This window comes from Vigna angularis, chromosome 4 (assembly GCF_016808095.1).
Source record: "Vigna angularis cultivar LongXiaoDou No.4 chromosome 4, ASM1680809v1, whole genome shotgun sequence".
Taxonomy (NCBI): domain Eukaryota; kingdom Viridiplantae; phylum Streptophyta; class Magnoliopsida; order Fabales; family Fabaceae; genus Vigna; species Vigna angularis.
Genome location: NC_068973.1, coordinates 27,427,858 through 27,449,415, shown reverse-complemented (window position 1 = coordinate 27,449,415; position 21,558 = coordinate 27,427,858). Strand labels below are relative to the sequence as shown.

At 33.4% G+C, this 21,558-nt stretch overlaps 3 protein-coding genes across 8 annotated transcripts; 1 reads left to right on the top strand and 2 right to left on the bottom strand.

The window, feature by feature from the left end:
• The first annotated feature begins 5,742 nt into the window (after nt 1-5,742).
• LOC108330639 (protein ABIL2) lies at nt 5,743-10,236 on the top strand. Of its 5 annotated transcripts, none has more exons than XM_017565132.2 (11): nt 5,743-5,860; nt 5,941-6,115; nt 6,774-6,905; nt 7,115-7,197; nt 7,300-7,450; nt 8,752-8,851; nt 8,998-9,090; nt 9,189-9,231; nt 9,318-9,409; nt 9,581-9,726; nt 9,818-10,236. In XM_017565132.2, exons 3-11 carry the CDS (start codon nt 6,801-6,803, stop codon nt 9,986-9,988), a joined length of 984 nt encoding a protein of 327 aa, XP_017420621.1. In that variant the 5' UTR covers nt 5,743-5,860; nt 5,941-6,115; nt 6,774-6,800; the 3' UTR covers nt 9,989-10,236. The 5 variants fall into 5 exon arrangements, with proteins under 5 accessions (XP_017420621.1, XP_052733004.1, XP_017420622.1 ...); XM_017565133.2 differs by having other exon boundaries at nt 5,754-5,896; nt 5,983-6,115; XM_052877044.1 differs by having other exon boundaries at nt 5,753-6,141.
• Nucleotides 10,237-11,727: 1,491 nt separating this feature from the next.
• On the bottom strand, nt 11,728-15,512 carry LOC108332075 (uncharacterized). 2 transcript variants are annotated; one of them, XM_017567182.2, is made up of 4 exons: nt 15,436-15,512; nt 15,272-15,337; nt 13,532-14,466; nt 11,728-12,634 (listed from the first exon to the last, which is right to left on the bottom strand). In XM_017567182.2, exons 3-4 carry the CDS (start codon nt 14,419-14,421, stop codon nt 12,154-12,156), a joined length of 1,371 nt encoding a protein of 456 aa, XP_017422671.1. In that variant the 5' UTR covers nt 14,422-14,466; nt 15,272-15,337; nt 15,436-15,512; the 3' UTR covers nt 11,728-12,153. The 2 variants fall into 2 exon arrangements, with proteins under 2 accessions (XP_017422671.1, XP_017422670.1); XM_017567181.2 differs by lacking the exons at nt 15,272-15,337; nt 15,436-15,512 and adding an exon at nt 14,569-15,253.
• Nucleotides 15,513-16,458: 946 nt separating this feature from the next.
• On the bottom strand, nt 16,459-20,535 carry LOC108330780 (uncharacterized). Its single transcript, XM_017565327.2, has 9 exons — nt 20,431-20,535; nt 19,836-20,069; nt 19,381-19,612; nt 18,637-18,787; nt 18,123-18,345; nt 17,949-18,040; nt 17,483-17,618; nt 16,952-17,283; nt 16,459-16,736 (listed from the first exon to the last, which is right to left on the bottom strand). The coding sequence occupies exons 1-9, from the start codon at nt 20,475-20,477 to the stop codon at nt 16,486-16,488; spliced, it is 1,698 nt and encodes a 565-aa protein (XP_017420816.1). The 5' UTR covers nt 20,478-20,535; the 3' UTR covers nt 16,459-16,485.
• Between the last annotated feature and the right edge of the window lie 1,023 nt (nt 20,536-21,558).

Sequence of the window (21,558 nt, the reverse complement as noted above, 5' to 3'; positions counted from 1 at the left end):
ATGTAAAAGATATTCTCATGCTAATTATAGCAAACATTAGATTATTCAAATAGTTAATAAATATTAAATGTCATTATATATTTTTTTACCTCACTTATATTTATAAATTGGAAATTTTACTTTGACAATTAAAAAAACATTCATATGACACTCGGTTCCACTTTTTTTAAACATTTATTAAGGTTGAAAGGGTAATTTTGAAAGGAAAAGTTGAACTGTAGCGTGTCATTTGAATGTTTTTGTCACGTGGGCGTGTCATTGTATCAGTGTCCTTATATATTATACTAAAGTCAGTAAAAAATTGACTATTTAAGCACTTAATGCGTATTAAATATCATTATCTACTTCTTTACCTCACATCTATTTATAAACTATATCTAGGGGTGGGCAAAAATAATTGTACTGTACTGAATTACAGTTAACTGTAGTATATTATACTTAAAAGAAACTAATTTGTTTTTACTAAAAACTGAATAACTTATTTTTGGTTCGGTTTAAATAAACTAAACTTTTTATACTTTTAGTACAGTTAACTGGTGTGAACTGTGTTTTTATTTTTTTTAGTCTGAGTCCTCATTTCCACTTTCTCCCAACGAAAACCCTACGCACTTCAAGACCTCCTTCTAATCTCTTCCAACGAAAACTCTACACAGTTCAACCCCTTCTGCACAGTGTACCGGCGTGACCGGTTTCGATTGGGAAGTGCCCTGCACAGTGTACCGGCGTGGCGTTTGCGCTTTTAGCTTCTTTGGTGCTGTGTTCACACGCTTCCTTTGACGTTCCCTTCATCGTCACGCACAAGAAGGCCTCCCTCAACAAACTCAAGTCTGGTGCGGAAAGGGTCTCAGTTTCCATCGACATCTACAACCAAGGAACCTCGTACGCTTCGATCTACCATCAATTTTCCTTTTTACCTATTTTTAATTTTCATTGTGTGAGATCCCAATTGCCCTTTTCATGCATGTGGTCGTTCATGCTTGAATTAGAGTTTATGGAATTTTAATTTCGTTAATATTTGTTCGATCGTGTCTGTGCTACTTGGTTGCTAACGAATGTTTGTAAAAATTGGATATTTTTGCAGTAGACTCTCTAATAGGTTGATTTCAACTCTTCCCTTGCCCTCGTTTAAGCTTCCATTCTGATTTAATGAATGCAACTGTGTCCGTGGTAATGTTTTTTTAATCTTATTTTTTCACTTTTATTCCAGGTCCTCTTGAATGCCCATTTTTATATGCTCGCATTTTTACTTCAGTTGCTAAATTTTCTTCTTTGGTAAATGGTCCTGTCCAAACTTTTAAGATTTCATTTCTCAAGATCTCTCTGTCATGACTTGTAATTGTATTGGTCTTCACTTATTATTCCATTTGAATGTTTACTCTGAAATCCTTAATGATATTAATGTTCTAGTTAATTTTTTATATGGATATTCAATGTTTACCATGACCCTTTTACATCTGTTCTTCAATATTAACCACCCAGTCCAATGGTAGAAATTCTATAAATCCAGCACTTCATGGTTCATGCTTGATGCTGGTATGAGCGTTTGGGAAATCGGAAAATGTAGTTAATTGAATTGTACTATGATAAACAAAAAATTAGTTAACTGAACTGTACTGCAGTATAATTGAACTAGAAAATAGTTCAGTTCAGTTACTCTGAACTATTTTTTAGTTTAGTACAGTTTTTCTAAACTGGTTTATAGTTAACTGTAAATTTTTATAGTGCAGTGCAGTACAGGACACTTTGCCCACCCCTAACTATATCATAGTTAATGCATGTTAGATGTCATCACCTACTTCTTCACCTCACCTATATTTATAGATTATGCCAAAGTGAGTAAAGATTCGACCATTTAAGTAGTTAATGCGCATTAAATGTTATTGCTTACCTCTTTACCTCATCTATATTTATAGACTACTCAAAGTCACTAAAGATTCAATTATTCAAACAGTTAATGCATATTAAATGTCATCACCTATCTTTACATCCCCTATATTTATAAACTAGGCAAAAGAAGTGTTGTCAAAATGGGTTAGAATCCGTGAGCCAACTTAGGCCACCACGGGTTCGAGTTGTGTTGGGTTTGAAAAAAATAATTTTTTTTATACGAGTCAATTTTCAACCCTATTCACTCAGCTTGAACCCGTGGTGAGCCAGGTTGACTCACCAACCCACCTAGTTTAATTTAATTATTTATTATTTTGTGTTTCAATATTATTAGTTAACATTAGAGTTGTCAAAATGGGTCACAACCCGCGGGCCAACCCGATCCACCACGGATTTGAGCCGAGTTGGGTTTGAAAAAAATGTATTTTTTTTATTGGGTCATATTTCAACCCGATTCATTTAAACCCGGCTCATGCGGGTTGAACCCGTGGTGAGCCACCAACCCACCTACCTAATTTGACTTTATTAAAATTTAATTTTAATTTTATAAAAAATATTTATTATTTTGTTTTTGTTTGAAAAAATTATTTAAGTTCCTTATTTTCAAAATTAATTAAACACCCATGATGGGAGTGAAATTTGAGAGTGAAATTTGTTTAGATTTGAATTATAGAAAATTTGTAATTTTTTTTATTTTAAAAAAATTGTAATTAAGTGAGCTAGTAAGCCAATAACCCGTTTACCCACCAACTCGTGGTGGGTCGGGCTGGGTTCGATTTTTTCTGGCTCGCTAATAAATGAGCCGAGTTGGGTTGACTCACTAAGTGACTAGCCTATGGTGGACCGGGTCAGGTCGGGCCGCGTGACCCGTTTTGACAGCTCTAGTTAACATTTTTTTTATTATATTGTAAATGGGAATAAAGAAAAAGATGTTTCAAGAGAACAAAATATTATAAATTTATCCATCGAAGACTATAATCTTATAAATAGATAAGTGACACAAAAATTATCAATATTATAAACTTATTTATTCGCTTTGTGGGTTTGCTTTTGGATTATATTTGAGTTGTATGTTAATTTTTTTTAATTGTCTTTGGAGTAACATCATTTTAGAGTGAAATTATTTAAATTTGAATTACAAAAAGTTTTAATTTGTTTGAATTTAAAAAAAAATTGTAATTAAGTGAGCCAACCCGTCTAACCCACCAACTTGTGGTGAGGTGGGCCAGATTTGAATTTTTTTCGGCTCGCTAATAAATGAGTCGGGTTGGGTTGTCTCATTAAGTGACCAACCCGTGATGAGTCGGGCTGGGTGGCCCGTTTTTATAACACTAGGCAAAAGTAAGTAAAGATTTGACTATTTAAGCAATTAATGCGTATTAAATGTCATCACATATCTTTTTACCTCACCTACATTTATATACTATATCAAAGTCACTAAAGATTCGACTATTCAATAGTTAATGCGTATTAAATGTCATCACCTATCTCTTTACCTTACCTATCTCTTTAACTCATATATATTATAGACTTAATATGTATTAAATGTCACCACCTACCTCTTTACCTCACCTTATATACTTTGTCAAAGTCACTTAAGATTAAACTATTCAAATAGTTAATGTGTATGAAATGTTATCACCTATCTCTTTATTTCACCTGTATTTATAAACTTCAGAATGAACTTTGAATTAATGAGGTTTCAATTATGACTCAATTAATAATAACAATACTTTGTCTTAGATTGACCCGTATTAGAGGTAATAGTTTTATAGGATGATCGTTCGGTCTATAGATCACAACCATTTGACCCTAAGAATAATATGTGGTTGTGCTTGTGCATGTCTAACCAACTAGATAATCATACATTATAATTATAATTTTAAAATAATTCTTACATTAATTATATCTAATTGGTTGAGTTTTTTTTGGAAAATCTAACATTGGAATTATTCATCCATTGTAAGTTTTTTTGTTTTAAATTAACTTATTAAGTTGTATTATATTTAAGTATGATATTGGTTTTCCTAATATATCAATTTTATTGTTTTAGGGTATTTTTAATACAAGAATCAATTCACGACTTTAAAATTTAAGTTTTATAACACACCATGTTAAAATGTGCAGGCTTAACACAAAATTTATGAGTTCAACTCGCGAAAAGACAAATATTTTTCAAAATTTAAGAAATTAAAATTTAAATAAAATTTTATTAAAGCATACATATTCTTGTGCTAAAATAAAAGTAAAGAGAATATGATCTAACAAAATTAGATCCACTCCACAATATGATTACTGAATTAAGCTCTTGGTTTTTCATTTTGTTTATTATTTTGATCTTGCAATATAAAGTTATTCTACTTTGGACCATATTGTTAGAGTTTTGCTTAAGTAATAACTTAAGAAAGAAATGTTACATAATTTGGACACATGATATCATGTCACCTTATACAAAATGTTTTGTAGATTAAGTGTTTTTTTAAGATCAATTAAATAACTACCAACTTATAAATTATTTTGAATGCCATAAAAGGGTCGATAAAGATAATTGTGATATTATTTTACTATTTATTGAATTATTATTTTTATTTCTTAATTCAAATTAAAAAAATAACATTATAAAAGTAACAATATTTAAAAAATAGAAAGATGATATTTATTATATAAAGACAATTTTTTTTATATGTAAAGTTTCTCCTGTTATTAAAAATATTTAGTAAGTTGTATTTAATATTTTAACATTATGTATGTATGTGTACGACACATACCAAAAGTAAAAATAAGTGCATCATAATATAGCATAGGGTGCGAGACAGAAGAGTGACAGTTGCGTGGGAGTGAAGGGTGTGGCGGTGGAGTCAAGGAGGGACCGTTGGTAACGCATAAATAAATACACCAATCCACTTTTAAATGAATGTGAAATAAAACCGGGTAGAAAAATGTAGATTAAATTAAAACTTGATTTTTTTTTTAATTTTATTCAAATTACATTAGGAAACACCACTTTTTTGTTTTTTTTAAAAGAAATCTCTCACATTTCTTTTTCCATATGATATTTTCAAAATTATAAATTTACTGGAATTCGTAAAGTTTGATTAACTAATTATATAACGAGTTTTAAACTTATAAGATCATTGTATACTTATTTATATATTATAAATTAATTTTATAATAATTTAGATTATAACACTGTATTAATAATTTAATTTAATTTTATGAAATTAATATGTAAAATAAATTTACATTTATTTATTTTATTTTTAGTTAACATGGAACTTTTAATAAATTAAATAGAATTTGATAATTTTTCTGACAAAGTTAGTCATTTAAAGAAAATAAATAAATGAAGTAGTTTCTTTGTTAGAAGTTTTTTTTCTTTAATTTTGTGATTAATTAGGTTTTTTATTATAGTTAGTCATCCATAAAATTGTTAAATACATAACCTATTAGAAATGATAAAAAAAGAAGTCATTCATAGGATTAAAAAAATTTAGAATGTGAAGCATGTCTTAATTAAAATAAAAAAGTGGTTCTTTTTAGAGTGCTTTGTAACAAACAATACTTAACACTAGTTATCGGCTTGTTGCGTGTGGAATGATGGTATGTGTTAAATTTTGCATTATTCCTGTCACTCATGTCATCCACTTTGGACAAATACAAGTCAGAAAACCCGCAAAGATAAAAGTAAAACCTTGTGTTTACCTGTTACTCCTTTATGAAAAACCAAACACGCCCTTCCAAAATTAAAGACTAAAGAGAAAAAACAAAAGGAAATTGAAAAAAAAAAACTGGGGCCATAGAATTACAATGATGCGAAGTGGGGTTGTCTTGGTCAGTTTCTGCTTCCCAAAGCAGCAAAGACTCATTTTTTCTTTCTCCCTTTCATTTCTTTTCAAAAAAAATTGATTTTTTAAAATATTAGGGAATGACATATAATTAAAAATTAAGTGGATTCCTCGGCCAATGTTCCGACGTGCTCTCCTCTCCCTCTCTTCTCTATTCTCCAACTGTATGTGTTGCAAAACTTGACCTGTCCCTTTCCTTTTTTTGCAGTCAAAATCCCAACACCTAACCGTTTTAGTGTGAGTGCTGTAGTGAAGGGTCATCACACGGTGTCTTTTATTTGACATTTGGTTTCCAATGGCAACTGGGTTTTCAAACTTTCGCTTTCCATGTTCCTCTTGACCACTGTAACTGCAGCAAGAAGCTCCTTCAAAAGGGTTGCTAGGTTGGTTTCTGCATTCCCGCTGTCTGGTTTGTTTTCTTAACTGCTTAAAGTCAGCAACTTGGTTTCTTGCAATTGGTTTTTGGGAGCTGTTTGGAGAAGGGTAAATTGATTGAGCTTTGAAAAGTAACCACCTTCACTTACCCATGTTTGCTTCCTTGTTGTGTTGGACTTGTTTGTCGGGAATTTTGCAACTTTCGATGTTTTTAAGGATTGGGTCGGGTTTGCTTTTGAGGGTTTATTTGTTTAGATTTTAATACAATGTGAGTGTTGCAGAAGATTCGGCAATAATTGTGGAATTTTGCCTTTTAGTTTAAAATTTTCGCTTCTGTTGTTTCAAAAATTTCTCAGAGAATTGTGTGTAATTTGCATACTATTTCAGACAACTCTGTACTTTGTAGGTAATCAGCTTTTGGTATCTTATTAGTTGTTACAGAAGATGTTGTCTTCTTCTTTATCTTTCTTCTCAGCTTCCGTTGTTGTTATTGTGTATTCTATCAAGAGCTTTTAGCTTTCACTGTCTTGGTCTAAAAGGTTTTTCTGATTTTGGTTTGATCTGTTTCTGTTTTCCTTTGGCAACACCTTTCTTTTTTATCCTCTTCACTCTCCCAACTCGACTTTGAAGTTGCTATTGTTTTTTAATCATTCCTTTATGGACTAGGTGGTCCTTCTTCCTTTACTTTCATTTATGGGGAAGATCACGACGTCTGCAGCCCAACCTGTATCTCAAGAAGCATCCAATTATGATGAGGTTTTTATGCAGCAGAGCTTGCTCTTCGATGATAGTTTGAAGGTACTTTTATGATTTTGTACTTGCTGTTTGGTTGGGGATATTGGTTTCATTTTTTGTAAGAGCTTTTGGATTCAAGAGGCCTTGTTTTCAATCTTACTACTTAAGATCATTGTCTAATGCATCTGTGGCTTTAATTTAGAATATACTTCTTAATTAAGTGGGATAACGTGTTTTGCTACTTGTTTTTATTGTTGCATCTCTGTTCCTAGGATTTGAAGAATCTGAGAGCACAATTATATTCAGCAGCTGAATATTTTGAACTCTCTTACACCAACGATGACCAAAAGCAAATGTGAGTTGCTTTGCTAGAGCTGGTCCATATTTATGATGATACTGCCATATCCTTAATATCCTCTCTTTATTGTTGATTTCTTTTTCTGTTCTATGTTCGTAGAGTGGTAGAAACATTGAAGGATTATGCCATCAAAGCCCTAGTAAATACAGTGGACCATTTAGGTTCTGTGACCTACAAAGTAAATGATCTGTTGGATGAAAAGGTCGTTGAAGTTTCTGTTGCAGAACTAAGAGTATCTTGTATTGAACAGGTATACCATTTAGCTTCAGATGGAGAAAGTCCACTAAAGCAATGCTTAAATAATTTCTAAGATAAAAAAATGATAGCACTGTCATATTGAATGAACAACGCGACTTGTTAGTCACACTTAAACTGATCTTTATTGCTTGCATAACTCTTCTTATTTCACTGATAACCTCCAGGACGCTTATAAATATCTAGTTATCTATTTGTCTTTATTGCTTGGTGCTTAGTGTTGTATTTGTCAGAGAAACTTCTACTAAAAGTTATCTGCATATATGCTAATTGTAAACTTTAATTCAATCATCCAAAGAAGAGTTGAAACTGCAATTTATACAATCTCAGAGCAGATTTAGGTCTTAAAGAAACTAAGCAAGGTTTTGTTAAGTACTGCAAATAGTATTTTTGTAATGAACTTGACGTGTGTTAAATTTGTTAAAACAGAAAGATGGCATTCCTACAAATATTTGTAGCATGTTTGATTTAAAAAGTGGTCAAGGTTTGAAACATAACAATAGAAGTAGCATAGGGCGAAATTCTCAATAAATCAGTTCATAACTTTTTACGCAAAACAGCAACCAAAAGCAAAAAATATCCACTACTTTGTTTAGACCTCCCTTATACCAACAAATAACAACCACTGAGCCTAATAATTGCACTGTACCCATCAAAAGATGCTTTTGTTGTGCATTAACTATAAAGCACCTCATAAAACAAGTTATGCTATCACTCAGCTTCTTGTACATGTTGTTTTACTTGTCCTGTCCCTCATTATGTCTCAAATCACTTCATTCTTGATAAAGTTCATTTTTGTTCTCTTGAGAAAGCCAGTACAATAAAAGTTTTGAGAGTAAAAAGATTTAACTACATTAGATAATGGTAGTTGGTGAATTTACCTCTGGAAAACTGTATCTGGCAAGGACGTGATAGGTGGTCGGTGGCTGATATTGATGACCATAATGAATCTATGCCTTTCTAAAATTTATCTATATTTTATTCTCAAATTTTGATTAAGGCATGCTTTGAAAATACCACGCCCCATTCAATTCTAAGCAGAATTTTTCATCTGTAGCTGTGACTTTGAACATTGTCCTTTGTTGATATTAGGCTTAAATTTACTGAATGTTAACAGAAAATGTTAGCCAATTTTTTTAAATAGTCATGTTAAAATTTATTATTAAACATTTCAATTATTAAAACAGTGGACCAAGATTGGTTAATTTTAAAAATATTGAAGGACTAAATGTGCAATTAATCCTTAATATTATTGAAGCTTGAATAACAATGTGTTTGCTTAATGTGGTATAACAGAGAATAAAGACTTGCCAAGAGTATATGGATCATGAGGGGCGTACCCAACAGTCATTGGTGATTAGTACTCCAAAATATCCCAAGCGTTATATCCTGCCAGGCAAGTATCTTTCATTTTCATCTTCTCTTCTTATGGTGCTGTTTCCTTTTTCAATTTGTATTATATTTTGTTCCTTTTACTATTACAAAGTATGTTGATTTTGTTGAATGATCTCATATTCACATTCCTTAAATTCACAAGTTCAGTTGGGGAGACCATGCATGGTGCCAACTACACAAAGTCAAAATATGAGGGTTTAAACCTAGATGATGAAGATGACTGGCCTCACTTTAGGAATGGTATATCTTTGTATCCTAATATTTTAATTCCACTTATCTAGATATTAACAACATTAGATATAAGCTCATATTCCTTTTATTGCGTTTGTTTCCCAAAGCTGTTCGAGCTACAATTAGAGAAACACCACCTTCTACAGCAAGGTAACTACAAATTCTACATCTTATTATAGGATTGAGTTGCTCATTGTCACAATAAGATCCTGAGGTAATTCTTTATTTTGATGCAGAAGAGGGCGTTCTCCGTCACCTTCTTTACAACCTCAGAGATCTGGAGCTTTTTCATTCACTTCTTCTTCAACCATGCCTAAAAAAGATTTAGGTTGTATGCACATAGTGCACTAAGATATCTTCTTGATTCTTGAGTTTCTTTTTATTACGGCTAATGTCTTCCATGTTTGTTCTTTGTATCTCTTTGCCATGTTCACATAAAAGATGAAGACATAAATCTCACTATATCTGTATTTTTACAATCTTGTTGCATGCACTGAAGAGAGGCGATCGGTTTCGCCATACCGGTTCCCTCTTCTGCGCACCGGATCTCGGTCAAGTAGGCCTACTACACCCAAGATAAGTAGACCGACCACACCAAATCCTAGCAGACCCATCACACCAAATCCTTCCAATGCAAGACAAAGGGTGAGTTACACATAAATCATGGTTGTTTACTCAGCATATCACCAATAACCCCAGTAGTTTATCTAACTGTTTCTGTTTATTCTTTCACCAGTACCCTTCAGAGCCACGGAAATCATCTTCTATGCGACTATATGCCGAAAGAGACCCTGCCAAAGACGTAGAACAGTACCCCAGTAAGAGTAAACGTCTCCTGAAGGCCTTACTAAGTAGGCGCAAGTCTAAGAAGGATGACATGCTATATACATACTTGGACGAGTACTGATACGGTAGAACCTATAGAAAGCAAGGGAAATATTCAAATATGTCATAGAATCTTGGAAACAAGTCAAATTTTGCTTGCTAGTTTGATAGGCTGCACTTCTTTGTCGTTTAAATGAACATTTATACGGTATTTTTCCTTTGTCTTTGTTTTACTGTGTAACCAAGCACCCCAAATTATGATGTGTGATAGTATAATAGCTCAAACGTTGTTTTGAACAATGAATGTTATATAATCAAGTAAAGTTGGCATCATTTATCTTTTCTTGTAGCAAGTTGAAGTTCAAGGCTTACCACTGTTCGTCCAATTTTGTAGCCATAATGGCTGATGGAAACTAAACTAAGATGTAAACAACAAAATTAATGGAAATTGGATTTGTAGTCCTTGTTCTACAACGTGTAATGTTGAGTTTGTATATTTTTGTTTCTTTCCTTGCTCATAGGAAACCTTCAAGAGATAGGAAACTTCGTGGTTCAATTATTTTCACTATGACAACTAATCTTATGTATGTTAAATGCAATTTAATGGAGTTTTGCATTTGTTTTTGGCTCTTAAATATTATTGAAAAAAGTGAAAAAGTGCGATCATGTCCTTGTCAATGCGCATTATTTCTTGCAACTAAAGTGGATGTGTGTCAACTCAGATTCGAAGTTCCAGCCAACTACCACTTAAAAACCTACTACCATTTTCCTTCTAAATAAATGCTAGGAATTATCGTTATTTTTAAATAATGTTTCACCAAAAGATATTTTGCAACTTTCGTTTAGCTCAACTGAAAAGAGAAGTTGCATTTAAACAATAGCTTTTAGGCCCATTAATGCAGTTTACAACTCAATGAATACTTCCATTGCCAACCAGTAACAGTTCTTGTTTAAAATAAACTTCTCTTAGACATTTCTAGAAAAAAAAAAAAGAAACAAAAAAATCAAGTTTATGTATAAAATGAAATTAACTCGTGGATTAAGTAAATTTGTACAACTTTTTATATTCACCTGTTGAAGATAGTGACAAATTTTGCGGTTAAACATGAAAGGGTGAACTACTCACGAGAACATTCAACACCATCCATCAAAACCTCATCCTGCATCGGTCACTACGTTGTGTTGCAATTGCAGCATTGAACTGAATCGTATTTCAGACTAATTACCTACTAATCAACGGGTAAGGTTGCATACGCTTGTACAATGAAACCATTTCTTCATATCTACAGTCCATTTCGAGACCACTGTAATTGTCATCGTTATTCGATAAAAATTTCTTCTAACCAATTATTGCTTTAAATAATAGTTTTCAAATAAGATTTTGTGAAGATAGTGAATGATCTTCAGACATGGACAAAGGGAAACTTTCATGCAACATGGCAAACCTTTCCGTGCCCCATTAGACTCTGTGATGTGTAGTGGTAATATGTGTTATATAATATTATTAGTGATGGTGCAACAAGTTACAGAAAGTACAGTGAAACTCCTCTAACAACATTGGTAACAACATTATTATCACCGGAAGATCACTGTTTCCTAAATGTTTATCTTAGTTGGTCAGTTCACATGTGTAAGAAAAGATACCGATGGGTATAACCGTAACTCCCCTTGAAGATCAAGTTGATAAGAGAAGTCAAAGACTCTTCTCAAATCACAGAAAAAGAATTAAGGGATTGCCTTTGCAAATACAAGAATAGGATTGGAAGAAAGAGGAAGATACAAAAAAAAAACAGAAGAATAATAAGAGGAGCTATAGAAGAATTGAAAGCTAAAGGATGAAGAGATAGACAACAAAGTGAGAGATAAACAGATCGAGCACCTAATATGGGAATGACATCCATCTGTGACCCACAGACCTGACTAACTATTTTGACTGTTTACATATTTCAAGTAATTACTAAGTACATTTGGTACTTAAAGCAAACTTTATACATATCTACTAAAAGTATTCTTCTTGCACTACAGCCACGACTAAGCCTTTCCCCAATAGGTGGAAGTGGATATTTCTACACTATATGTTCTTGAATATATACAACTAATGGTCGCAAATGTATGAGGAATATACACAAATGTAGGCATGGAAACCATGGATAACATTGTATATCCACTCATGTGAATCTTTTCTGCACAACAGAACTCAAATTCCAGAAAATCATAACAGAAGCATGAACTTAACCAAGATGGAATTTATAACGGTGGAAACATCCATCCCATGGTCCAACCGAGAAGCAAGCCAGCACCGGCAAGGCCTATTCCCACCGCAAAAGCAACAACACACTTTGTAATCCCACATCTTCTGTTACTATTCTTCCGCTTCCCAGCTTTGTCATGACTCTTCTTAAGCAGCATTCCCCTACACGGGGACCAGGGTAAGGATGCTGGAAAGAGATTTATCAATGACTGGTTTTTGTTTCGGAGTTGCAGGCAGAGGTTCTCCAGCTGCAGCATGTTGAGCCACTGCTTGTAAGCAAAGAGCTGTGATGCCTGTCGAAAAAAGAGACTCAGGATGTGCTCCTTCTCGCTGTAAGCTCGCTGTGCTGCTTTCTCAGCCTCTCTTGCTCTTGTTTGAGAGTAACACAAAGCTTTCAATAGCTCAGACATGCTACTGTTCTCAGAATTTGTGTGCCATCCTTTGTTGCTTGAACTAGAATCTGTGCTCTGGATGAAACTGAACATAAGAAGCATAATTTATTAATAAATTGATCGTAGAATAATCACGAAATTTCAACTCGACAGGATAAAAGTTGTAAGAAAAAATTCCAAAAAAAAAATCACCAAGTGTGTGTTTTAGTAATGAAACCGTGTTGCACGAGCAGGAATTCAAGACATCCACTACAACAATTATGTTCTATCATTGTATCTTAAATTTCCAAGAATAGAGCGTCAGTGCACATCTTTCAAGGTCATAAGATAAAACATGTCCCTCAAGGATCGAAATATAGCTTTAAAAGAGAGCATTTACATATATTTCTAAAAGCTTAGGCAAAACCATCATTGCTTTTTTTGTTGAATTAAATTCACAAAAGTATGATATTTTCTACCCATGTTGGTAGCTCTATACATTCATACAATTAATTGGTTATCCGATGCAAAAAAAGGATTAAATTCAGTTAAATTTGTATATCATCAAATTACCCGATAGCATGAGATGGATAACTAAAACTACTTTGAAATCGGTAAGGGCAATCAGTCAGAGCCAAACATCCATCGAAATAAAAGAAAAAATCTAAAACTTGTCCACATAAGTAATTATGGGATGGCATCTTCGTGATCCTTATCTGATATATAAAAGAAATACGTACTATCTTGATGAAAAATGTATAGTTTGGAACCGATAACTAGCTTCAGTCCCTATTGCATTGGAAACAGCATGCATACAAGGTACCTCAATGTAGTTAGCATCTATAAATAACTATCCTTAACCCTAGTCATACTTAATTATTAATTAGGAAGTTCAATATTTTAAACACGAGAAAACATCAAATTTCTTACAAAATAGACTGACCATCATGGCAAAGATTGCAGAAAACAAATAAAAATTGTAGAGTATGCCGCTATCCATTACCTGGAAAGCTTACTTGAATCCTGAAATGAGCAGTCAGACGTGGATATTCCCGTTGTATAACCATGTGCATCAGAAGAACCAGACTCGGTTTTACGATTCAAAGATGATGGTAGAATCTTATCATGGTCAACACCTTTAGGGTAGGGAGGCCTCTGACTAACATGCTTAGTTTGGGGATGAGGGAGATCACAATTCTCAATATGATCAAGTGACTTCCGAGCAACCAAGGAAGCCAATTCATCTTTTCCAGCAGTGCGCCACCAAGGGCCAGTTTCCTCATCTCCCATCAAATGTGATTCTATATCAGATGATGTCATCTTAACTTGTTCAGAGACCAAGAAATTGGAAATATCACAATCCATAAAACGACTGTCTGAAAAACATAGTTCCCCCTGATCTTTCTTCTTAGGAGTAAGATTTAAATCAGTATTCAGTGAAGCCTCAAATTTTGGCATTCTTGTATTGCTGTTTTTCATACACGTAGGAGAGACATGCCGCGGGTGCTCTACAGATAAATTATCACTTTCCAAATCAGACAAAGTATCGAAGTCTTTGACCAATTGATCTGTCCCACTCTTGACACTTCTATTAAGCAATTCAGCATAGAATGCACCAAATTCAGACTCGTAGGAATTATAATTTGTTTCATCACCCAAATCACTCTTCACATGTAGCCACCATTTCATTTCTGGTAGTTTATCAGAATTCAGATCATGGGGCATGCAAACTGAATTGGCATGAATTTGGTCATTAGTAGAATCACAAGGAATCCAATCAGATACTAATTTTTTTGAAACTGGTGAAGGATGATCCGAAGTATTTAGGGGAATCCGGAAATCTTGAGTAAAACACTTAGCGGCATAAGGTGCCTTCCCTTCTGCTGACGCCATTGCTTACTAGTCTCTTAAAGATTACCTTTTTAAGAGATCCAGCATCTGTTTATTCAGTAAAACAAACTCCAAACATTATAACATTACATACAAACTATGTAGGTTGCAAAAATGTTAAATATATACTGTACGAGACCAACAAATTACCAATCTTTCAATTTAGCTGAAAAGGTATGTGAAAGCAGAAGAAATACAGGAAAACTAGGTCCACCAGCTCTAAAAATTGTTGCCAAAATCCCCACAAAAATCATTATAGAATGTTGATTATTAATCATATTTCTATTTCCCTGTCATTAACAGAGAAAGAATATTCATCTTCAAACGCCAGTCAAGCAGGAAAGCAAGAAAACCAAAAGGTCAATGACTCAACAAAAATTTTTGAGTGGAAAAGAAATCCAACAAGAGCAAACCTTCCCAAGAAAACTAATTGTCCAAGAACCTTAAACTGGAGTCATGAAAACCCACAATCATTAAGTAGCTTTTGGTAAGTAATATAACCAATGCAACAGTTAAAAAAAAAACTTTGGGTGGTTAATTGACAGACAAGGAACATGTTGGTTTTGGGTGTGCAGAATTTCGCTTAAATTTTCAGGAAGAACTGAGTGTCTCAGACAGAACATCACGTAGATGTGAACTTTCTCGAATTCTCTTGCCAGTTACACCCCCAAACTATGAAACCCCATGAAAGGGAAACAAAAAAGATCTATCTGGCATAAATCCCAACAAAAGAAGATAAAAGGTCCAGCGAAACTGGACAGTACAAACTACATGAGATCCCAAAGAAGCAAGGACAAGAATATTCAGTTAACTGATCTAAGGACAGAGAGAAAGAGAAAGAGAGAGAACTTGCCTTGATTATAATCAGAAATGAGCTTCCTTGTAACACCGAAACATGTCTGAGACTTTGCTTGTACACCTGTCCAAGAGAGTGCGTGTTTTGCATTTGTGAGTAATACTGATGTAAAAGCATGTCAAAGGAAAAATAACAAGAGTATCAATAATTGTGTTACTTACACCATGCTCCTAAATATCTTTCTTTTTTGTTCCCTTGTCACAGTCCCATCCTATGCTTTTTGAATTATTGTTCCCTCATCCTTCTATTCCACTCTGTCTCTAACATCAATTGGTGTGCCCTTAATAAATATATTTGCTTTTTCTACTATTATGATGATTCAATTTTCTTATAATTATATAATTGATTTTAAAATTATTAAATCAAACTAAAGAACATAAAAATTGTATTTTTTTTTGCATAACTTCTTTATTCTCTCACGTGTCCAAGTGTCCAGATTTTCTCGGAAACTCAACATCGTTCTCAACGAAGTTTGCAAAGGCTTCTAACCGTGACACCTGCGCAGCCCCTTGTGACTCTTCTTTGAAAATATTTTGCTTAGTTATTGTAAATAATTTTAATCCCTTTTTCAACATTTTTAATTTAACTTTTATCTTTTTATGGTAAGAATTAAATATTAAATATATTTTACATTTTAAGGCATTAAATACTTTTTCTCTATAAATGTACCACAATTATTTGTCATTACTTGTTTCTTATTTCTGTTCCCTTTTCAGAAAATGGGATCATTATCACCTACCCACTGATTTCAATCATTTTATTTAATCAGTTATCCATTTTTCCTAATCAAGAAAACGATGCTTAGATTTGCATCCTAACCATTTAATTAGTTGCACGTCACTCTCGTATAGGACAATATCCACTCAGGACTTTATCTCCACACTCCTCACCTACTTTTTGCATTTTACGAGTCAAATTCATCTTCAAAAAATCTGTTAAGTTCTCTAAATCAATCGCATGCTTATCAATTACTTTAATATATAAAAAATAATTTGTAATTAGATGGAGTAAAATTGTTTCACACTACTCAGTTAAACTCGGAGAGTCTGAATTATGTGAATGTTGATTAAGCTCCAAAAAGAAGCACTTAGGGATTAACCATCCGTATACGTTCCTCTCACCTGAAAGCAACATGGAAATACTTGGAAAAATACTTCAAGCACTAAGGAAAAATAAACAAAAAATAATCATAATCATCACATAATACCCCCTTAATAATTAACCATCTGGTTATACTTTTTCCTAAGCACAGACAGTCTTCTGTGAAGGGTAAGCTTTTCATCTTTTTTCCCTAATTTATCCAAGTAGTATACAATTTTTTTCAGCGTAACCAAAATCTCCTCACTTTCATATCCAAATTCTCTTTCTTGGATATTCAGGATCCTTCTAAGCAACCCGAGTAATTCACTGTCATCCTTACCAAGTCTGGTTTGAATAGACACCAAACAATCCAAAGCCTCCCCTGCCATGCATAACATATGGTAAATATCAATTTCATCCCAAAAGATTAAAATAATTAGGAAAATTACGCCTCAGTTTTCCCTTTGATGCAAGAATTGTATTACTACGATCATCAGTGAAATGCAACACAATTAATTGAATGAATTGAATAATTAATAACTTGATCATATTAATTTGAGCCTGTCCAGGCTTTCAATGAAGTAAGGGAAGGCTTACCAACAGGAAGGGAATTTTTTCCAAAGGCCTTCTCACGGATGCGTAAAACCTCCAGGGCAAGTTTCTCTGCTTCTTCATCATTTTTTAAATGGTAGAGTGTAACTGCAAGATGTAACATAGGAAAGCTGATGGACTGGTCATCAGTTCCCTTCTGCTTTATCATGATTTGCAAACTTCTTCTCAACAGGTGCTCGGCATCTGCATAATTCTTTGACCGTGAATACGAAGTTGCAAGATTTATCATGTGTGTCACCAGGATTGGGTGCTCCTTTCCTTTGTGCTTCTCAGTGATCCACAAACACTCCTCTAATAGCTCTCTACCTTCTTGTCCTCTTTGAATTAAACAAAACAAAAAGCTTCAATTCAAAACCAGCCAGCTTTGAAGTTTTAATCTTGTTTTCCTTTATGCTTTCTTCCTTGCTTCCTTTTTATTTATTTTTATTTTTTTGGCTTTTTAGAGAGAAGGGGATTTTAGGAGGGTGACATAGCAAAACCATTTATATAGAAACAAAAGGTGATAGGGAAGCTTACCTCCCAGCGGCATGAAGTAATTCAGCTAGATCCACTCTCATCTTTTCCAATATACTGTCATCTGGTGACAAGTAATTTGAGTCCTTCATGACCTGAATAGCACGTTTAAACAATTGTATTGCTTCATCTGATTTTCCTGCAAAATTTATCGTACTCACATCAATAAGCACATAGGTTTCAACTCTCCAATTCCAAAACAAAATAAAAAAAATAAACCAAGGACCATGCGTGCGTTTACATCTAAATAACAAATAACATCAACAAAGTAATTTCCATATATAACTTAAGACCAAATAAATTTAAATGTAGGTGTTTCCACCACTTCTGCTGATACACCATACATGAAAGAAATTCAAATCAACACGAAGTTGATTGTGCGACACGGAGAGAAAGCAAAATAAAGGGATATAAATATAAATGGGATATACAAGAACAAATAAATTGTATGTGCAAGTTCCAAAGTTACCTTGGGCACTCTTCACACGGGCTAGGGAACTCATAGCAATTCCAATTCTTCCATCATTTTGTCCATATAATTTAGTGTATATGTCGAGAACTCTAGAAACCAAACAAATATAAGTAATATAGAAGAAAGCAGAGTCAATAATGCACTGGGTATGGAAGGAGAAACTAAATTAACCTAGTAAAATGAGATTCAGCATCATTGGCTCTCCCTTCTTTGAGTAAAAGATTGCCGAGGCTAAGTAAAGGTACGACCAAATCCTTACTTTGGGCACCTCTACTTGATCCCAAAAGAGTGATCACACGCTGGTAAATCTCTATTGCTTTTGTTGCTTTTCCAAAAGAGCCAAGAACTTTTGCCATACCCAAATAAGGTGTGATAAGTAAAGTACTGTCCTTACCTATAAAAGAAGACATTATATTATTGAGAATATCAACATTTTGACAAAAGCGAATTTAGAAGCAAAGTTGGCTTCACGGCAGATAATTTCTGCTAAGGTATCTGGAGATTGAAATGGTTAAAAATAACTTCTAACTAGACACGCACAACTAAAATATCTCAAGAAAATAGTCCAGATTTCTAATCAAACAGATAATCAACACAACATAACCACAGTCAGAGTCCTTCACAACAGGTAAATAAAATCTAATACTATATAAAACTAACATTACTAACTTAAAATTGTTCTCACCGTAGGTCCCCTCCATAATGTAGACAGCCCTCTGATATGTGTCCAATGATTTTTCAAACATGTTCAATGTTGCATACATACTTCCCATATGCATAAGTATTGAATCCAGACGAGGTGCATCATCCTTCAAATTGTCAACAATTTCTTTCATCTGGCCATAAATGAAAATATAAGAATGCACTCCACAGAAAAGGGAACAACAGAAAGAGGTGTGCAAATGTAACACTTTAGCATTTCAGAAGAAATGAGAAACTTAATTATTTTCGATTTTCATCTGGGTATATACAAACTAAGACATACACAGGAAACTATTTCAGTACAAGGGAATCAATACCAATATAAAATTAGTATCCACTAACCCCACTAATGGAAACAAATAGCCTCATACAAGAATGTCAGCCAAGAAGAGTGATAGAAGATAATTTAACTGCATGCATTTTTGGTGAGAAATGACCATTTATTCATTCTAGCTCCAGAAATCATGAAAAATTAATTAACTCATGTTAGAAAACAAAAATAAACCGACAATTGACTTCTTCATTGTACTCTTACACCATCTCATTATAGTAAAATCTGGTGGTGTCAGTTCTTCATAAATTGGTATGCCGAAGTCATGCTCTAGAACACTAAAAAAGTCATGCAGAATCTGAGAGTTCAACTATGCAGACATAATTTAATTTACCTAATTAGACAAGGTATGAAAATGACAAGAATGAACAAGAACAGAAGGAAAGGGGGAAATACCATATCCAACAAAGATCCAACAAATTTTAAGTCTCCAACAGCCATGTAACCTAGTGCTATAACATCCAAAATTGCAGCTTCTTCTATGCCTTTAGTACCTGCATTCAGGCTCTCTTTGACTGCTTCGTAATTGGCAGTTAGCAGGTCTATAGCATCACTTTTATTTCCCATCCTGATCATTCTTTTCACTTCATCAAATAATTCTTCCAATTCTCTTTCTAAACTTCCAATCCTGTAGAATGTGAAATTTCCAAAGCCAAGGGACATTGTCAATTAGAAAAACGAATAATTAAAGTAATAAAGATGGAACAAAGATGCTGTATCCTTAGACGATAAATTTCCAATGTATTGGTAAGAAAATTAAGGAACAAAATTGAAATTTGGAAATACTTCAAAATACAAGCATAAACAGTAGAAGAAAGGGAAAAGACAATATCATTTGAACCAATACCCACCTCTGATGGTCATTTGGAGCTGAAAATCCTGAATAAGCATCACTATGAGGGCCTGTCCCACCACATTCCAATGACCCAACTGAAGATCTTGAGATGCAGACCCGAGCAGAAGCAGTCTTAATTGGAATAATGTAAAGCTTTTGACTGTAATTTTGCTTTTGATTACAAACTGAGAAGCATGATATGCTTTTCAACTCACACAATGATAGCATATGCGGAAGCTCTTTGCTTGTCCTAATAATAGAGAGCAGAAGGCATTAAACCAAACCACCACAAACTACTGCAATCTGGTATGTACTTAAAACGAAGAGTCGGCAACCATTATTTGCACTCAGATTAAACATGTATCCTAGCCGAAAACTCACCTGATTGTTAAAAGACAACATTCTGCACTGAACAATATTAATTTCTTTCATTAATTGTATGTTTTGAGTTAGTAAAGTGCACAAGTTTCAATTAATAAAGTTGAAGTTGTTATCCTAAGGTGATTCATTGCAGCGAAGAAAGAAGTGGCAAGGAACGGAAGTAGCATAGTTGGGAGAAGCAGAGCATTAGCACAAACACAACTTAAGTATGGAAAGAGCAGAAAGAAAACCTGATTCCGTTGAAAGAGTGGGAAGGAAGAAGACATGAACCTTTCATCGTCTACCTCCTCCTCCTAGGATCAAACCTTAACAATTAATGCGAAGAACGGATAAAGCGCATGTTTTTTTTTTTCTGTGGGCTAGTTATTACCTTTTGGGCCTCCACTTAGATATTAAATTCAAAGTAAATTGTTGTTTACACCTCCCAACTTTATTAATGTACACTATCTCACAAAGTATAATGGTTGTTGTTCTGTTAAAGATAACTGATTCCCTAAGTTTTAAAGAAATAATTTCCATTAAAAACTTTCCGGAATTAAAATTTTAACATTTTAGAGATTACATTTTATGAAATTACTTTCCAAATTTTTTTTTAAGTTAACATTTCAAAAAGTCACTGTTAAGAAAACTATTTAAAAAACCTAAAAAATTAGGGGTATAAAGTAAGATCAGACCCTTCCTTCAGGCCACCAAAATATTCGTAGCATTTGTCTAATTATTCTGAGCAAGTAACAAGTGATATTAGGTGGATTTCACCCCAAAGTCAAACAATTCAAGCTAAATTCAGATGCTTTTTTACATTTGGGAAATCGAAAATCAGCAGCAACTGGATGGTGTGAGGTGTATCGCCCTAAAAAAAGTACCAGGAGAAATAAGCTCAATAGAAAGTCCGTCCAACAATTCAATTTGTTAACACACTAAGTTATATAAATATACATATGAATGGGTTTCTCTGTAAAATAATCATAACGTTAAGTATATGTTTTTATGTTTTTCTTATGCTATCCCTTTAAATTTGTTTATATTTTCAATATCTTCCTAGTAATTATTAGATAGACAACAATTAACATATGAATAAGCTATCATCTTAAATCATGCGATTTAGATCATAAGTGAAACCAGAGAATATTTATTATAATATATATCTTCGTTTAATACTTACATTCATCCATGGTTCACAAATTTGTGACTACAAAATTACACATCATACACTAAGATGCTATTCTTTTCAAGAGGAGGAAGATGATGTGACCCCAAATATTAAATATGTATGTTACAAGAATATGGAGTTATTACAAAAGTTCAAGAGAAAAAAATTTTGAACTTAACTGACAACTATCAAGTCTACGGAAGGAGAT